At 43.5% G+C, this 4,340-nt stretch overlaps 1 gene segment (V, D, J or C); it reads right to left on the bottom strand.

The window, feature by feature from the left end:
- Positions 1-3,288: 3,288 nt before the first annotated feature.
- On the bottom strand, positions 3,289-3,899 carry LOC100725392 (immunoglobulin kappa variable 1-39-like). The segment is given in 2 exon segments: positions 3,289-3,623; positions 3,744-3,899. Coding segments are annotated over 2 exon segments (375 nt in total).
- Between the last annotated feature and the right edge of the window lie 441 nt (positions 3,900-4,340).

Genomic DNA, 4,340 nt, shown 5'->3' with positions numbered 1-4,340 from the left:
AAGATGTGACCCTGCTGCCCACCCCCACCTGTTCCATCTCACAGAAGAATGTCTCTCCTTACCCCGGCCCTAGCCCTTCACCCCTTCCATTCCCACCCATTGATTTCACCAATCAAATGTCAGCCCTCCTTCCTCTGGCTCCCAGCTCCTCCTGTCCACCTCATTTCTCTCTCTCTCCTTTCACATCTTGCTTTCCAAGAGATGCCTGCATCTGTCTCCACCCTTTTTTGCATCCTTTACTGTTCAGCCCACGACAATCAGTCTTCTGCCTTCACCACACAACTGAAATGATAAATTATTACTGATGAATCAACCTAACTAGGTGGTCCCCAGCTCCAGCATTTTAACCTTCTCTTAAGGGCCAGGCCCTGCTGCTCACTGCCTTCCCAGAATGCTCCCCTTTCACTTGGGGATTCTGTTCTCAGTTCACCCTACACCTACCTAATTGCTCTGCTTTCTTTTACTGTCTAAATTGTTTTTTTCAGTCTGACCTTTACATGTTGGAAAAGTCCCTGGAATCTCACATCATTCCTCTTCACATTCTTCCTGGTCCCAAGTGGCTGACATATGTGAAGTTTCACTTGCTGGTGATCATGGTTATGAGCTGGGCAAGGCTCTACCCAGGGCTGTGGGAGAGAAGCTGGATATGAGATCCTAGGAAATTCACCTCACTGGGCCATTCCCAGGAATGGAAAATGTGGGGAAAACTGTGGCCTGAGGAAAGTCTCTTTGAGTGATTCACTGGCATCCAATGGATGTACAGAGACTTCCTGGCTTCCCTCTCAGCAACTCTATTATGCTGTGAACATACCATAGGGGGGAAATGCATGGAATCTTGTAGGTCTAACCTACTGAACACCTTAACTCAGCCTAGGCTGTCTTAAATATTCTCAGGTTACCTACATCACCCTACAGTTGGGCAAAATCAATTAACAGGAACCTGTTTTATAACCAAGTGTTGTCTCATGCACCCATGCTGATGGGGTTTACAGAAGTGACAGGAAGCAGAAATACAAAGCCTGATGTCCAAACACTGCAGGCCTTGCTGTGACGGTTGCTTCGCCTCTGGATCATGGGGTTCACTGGTAGCTGCTGCTGCTCAGCACGGCAGAGAGTATCATATGGAACAGTGCCCGCCCAGGAAAAGACAAAATGTCAAAATCCAAAGTATAGTTTTTACTGACTGCATACTGTTTATACGCCAGCAATGTCAGCAAACACAATGTGATCCACCGAAGCTGGGGCCTCTGTGATCTGATACCATCTCAGAAGCATGGGTCCAGCTCTGATTCCAGAGGGTCAAGGAATGAATGCAACCCTCTCCCTGAGGGCCCTGCCTCTGGAGGAGCTCCGCAGCCCTGGCGGAGGGTGAACTCAGCCTCACTGTCCATAGGAATGTAGGGTTCTGGCAAAGGGCCGCTGTCATATTGGGAGGGTGACAGCCCCAGGAAGTTACAAGAGGAGAGACTGAGTCCAGGGCATGTTTGCGGGCAAGCATAGGAAGGAAAACTCCAGGTGCTCATGAGGTGCTGTGGGGTCAGAGACAAAGGACTCTTATGGGCACCCACCTGTGCACACATGCTTTCGCACTGGCATGCACACACTAGGTCTAAGGGTCATGGGCAGGGAAAGCAGAGACATAGCTGGAATGATTGGGTCTTAAAGGGTGGAACTGGGCCCAGCAGGAAATATTAATGAAGGCATCAGGATATCAGATATCTATTCTAAGCTGTTTGTAATGTCTTGGGAAAGTCACTTCCCTATTCTGACTTTGTTTTTTTTTTTTTTTTTTTCATTGAAAATGAAGAAATTAAAGTGCTTGGTCTCTCAGGCTCCTCCTAGTTCCTCATCCCCTCAGTCACATCTGAGGCTGAGATTGGAAACGCTGCACATATTCATTTTAGCCACTAGAGGGAGACAAAGGAATACCTGCCAATTTCTACGTTTGCTATTGTCAGACAAAACCAGGGGCAGGATACCCTTTCCATTTAACAATAACTTCTTAAAACTTTACGAGTAAAAAGTGTAAATTACCTACCTCTTATAAAACAATAACTTTATTTTGAAATGTTATTTAAAAATTATCTAATGCTTGTTTGGCTATGACTATCGTTTTTATTAGTATTACTTATATGATTTTCATTTGAAAGTACTATGAAAACATCATAGTATTGCAAAGTAAACCATCTAACAACGTTACTATTCCTGGATATTCGGGATAATAATAGATGCTATAAAGGGAGTCTCGGTAGTGGCAAAATGTATTATTCATTATTTTTATTTCTCTGTTCGATAGTAGTATATTTTGAAATTAGCTTTTGAAAATCTTCCATACTGTGATCTACAAAGATTTTGTTTTGCATAAAAGGAAAAACTATAGGGAAGACTTGATTCTCTTACAGAAAATGGAGGATAAAGAAGATGCATAAGTATGAGACAGTGGTATTATAACTGCATTGTGTCATAACACAATTTGGACGTGTGCATTACACCTGGCTTTTTTCCTGAAATATTTAATGTCAACAGTCAAACTTAACGTGAACTGTGAACTTTGAGCTTAAACTTACTTTGATGGGTTGCGATAGCTGCAATTTATGGTGATGATCTACTATGCAGATGTAGAGGCAGAGGCATCGAAAATATCTCTGCACTTTAACTTTTGTTGTGAATGCAGATCTCTAAATGCATATTTATAAGAGGCATGTCTGCAACCATTACTAATATCCTATAATCTTGTTTTGATGTTCTGTATCGGTTATTGTTTTGTTTGAATTTATTCCATTTTGTTTATTTGACTATCACATCTGATGCTATGTGAAGCTACTTTGAATTTAACAGGATACATCTTGTTAGCCACTGTTGATTTTTATTACCTTGTTTTTTAGTGCAGTATGAATTTCATTGTATTGTTTGAATTAACTTTATTCTGTTGTACTTCGGTTTTAAAATAAAAATCTCTTTAAAATAAAAAACCAAAATTAATTAATAAATCAATAACAGTGGAAAAAGATTTTAAAAATTATTGCTTAAAATTCTAAGAATAGCATCTGTGTGGCCAGGTAAATACAAAATAAAGCCATAATCTGCATTACTTCAGTGTATTCATTGGTAGCTTTCATTAAATCGGGGGTGAGAAGCTGAAAAGGAAGCTGGCAGAAGAAGGAGCTTTCTTGGATGCTTCTACCCAATCCTTCCAGTGACATTCAGAGCCTGGATGCATCTGAAGAACTTGGTCTGCAGCTGGAGACACAAAGAGGAGCAGCTGGGGTAGCCCAGCCTCACACTTCTGCTTCCCTGGGAGGTTTATGTCATGGCTTGTATCACTGTGGGAGGGTTACTCTTACTCTGTTGACAGTAATAAGTTGCAAAGTCTTCAGGATTCACGCTGCTGATGGTGAGGGTGAAATCTGTCCCAGATCCACTGCCACTGAACCTTGATGGGACCCCAGACTGCAAATTGGTTGCCCAATAGATCAGGAGTTTAGGAGCTTGCCCTGGTTTCTGCTGATACCAGTTTAAGAGACTGCTAACACTCTGACTGGCCTGGCAACTGATCTTGACTGTGTCTCCCACAGATGCAGATGCAGATGCAGGCTGTGTCAATTGGATGTCACATCTGGCACCTGAAATGGGAAACTTAACAAATATCAACAGATATTCAAGATAAATCAGGCCCATAATGCAATATCAGGCAACTGTGAACCTTCAGAACTAAGTAAATTCCTTGTGCTACCCTTTCTTACCTGATATCCAGAACACCAAGAGGCCCAGAAAGTGAGCGGGGACCCTCATGTCCATGCTGTGTCCTGACCTGGAATGAAGCTGCACAGGGTGAGAACGGCAGCCTGTAAATAAGTCCACATGTAGCTGGCTGGGATCTTGGGATATGCAAATTAGCAGGGCTGGAAGGTTTTTGGCCCAGCTGCAGGTTGGCTCATCTCAGCACAGGCTCAGTGTCCCCTGGGGACCCTATCCACAACAGGGCAGCACAGATGCGCTTACAGAGCACCTGTTTCTCCCTTGGGCCACAGGACAGAATTGGGCTGCTGTCCAATGAGTAGAGTGCACTGCTGCTCTCACGTTACAGAACACGCCTTGCTTGAGGACTGGGGTTCTATGTTATGATCCCTTTGAGAAAGAAGAATGAAGGGAAACACATGGGCTGTTTCAAACAGGGTAAAAAATGAGAAAGCAAGACAAGGATAGAGCAGAATCTGTGAACTCTGTGAAATTCTCTGGGTTTGTCTATTCACTATCACACCATGACTAGAGGGCAGGGAAGGACCTGATCAGTGCTGCTGTCCAGCCCCAGGCTTCCATAGCACACACAGAAGCATGTT

Source organism: Cavia porcellus, unplaced genomic scaffold, assembly GCF_034190915.1.
Source record: "Cavia porcellus strain 051 isolate PalLab524CR breed Dunkin Hartley unplaced genomic scaffold, mCavPor4.1 scaffold_18, whole genome shotgun sequence".
Taxonomy (NCBI): Eukaryota; Metazoa; Chordata; class Mammalia; order Rodentia; family Caviidae; genus Cavia; species Cavia porcellus.
This window is presented reverse-complemented; position numbering and strand designations above follow the sequence as displayed.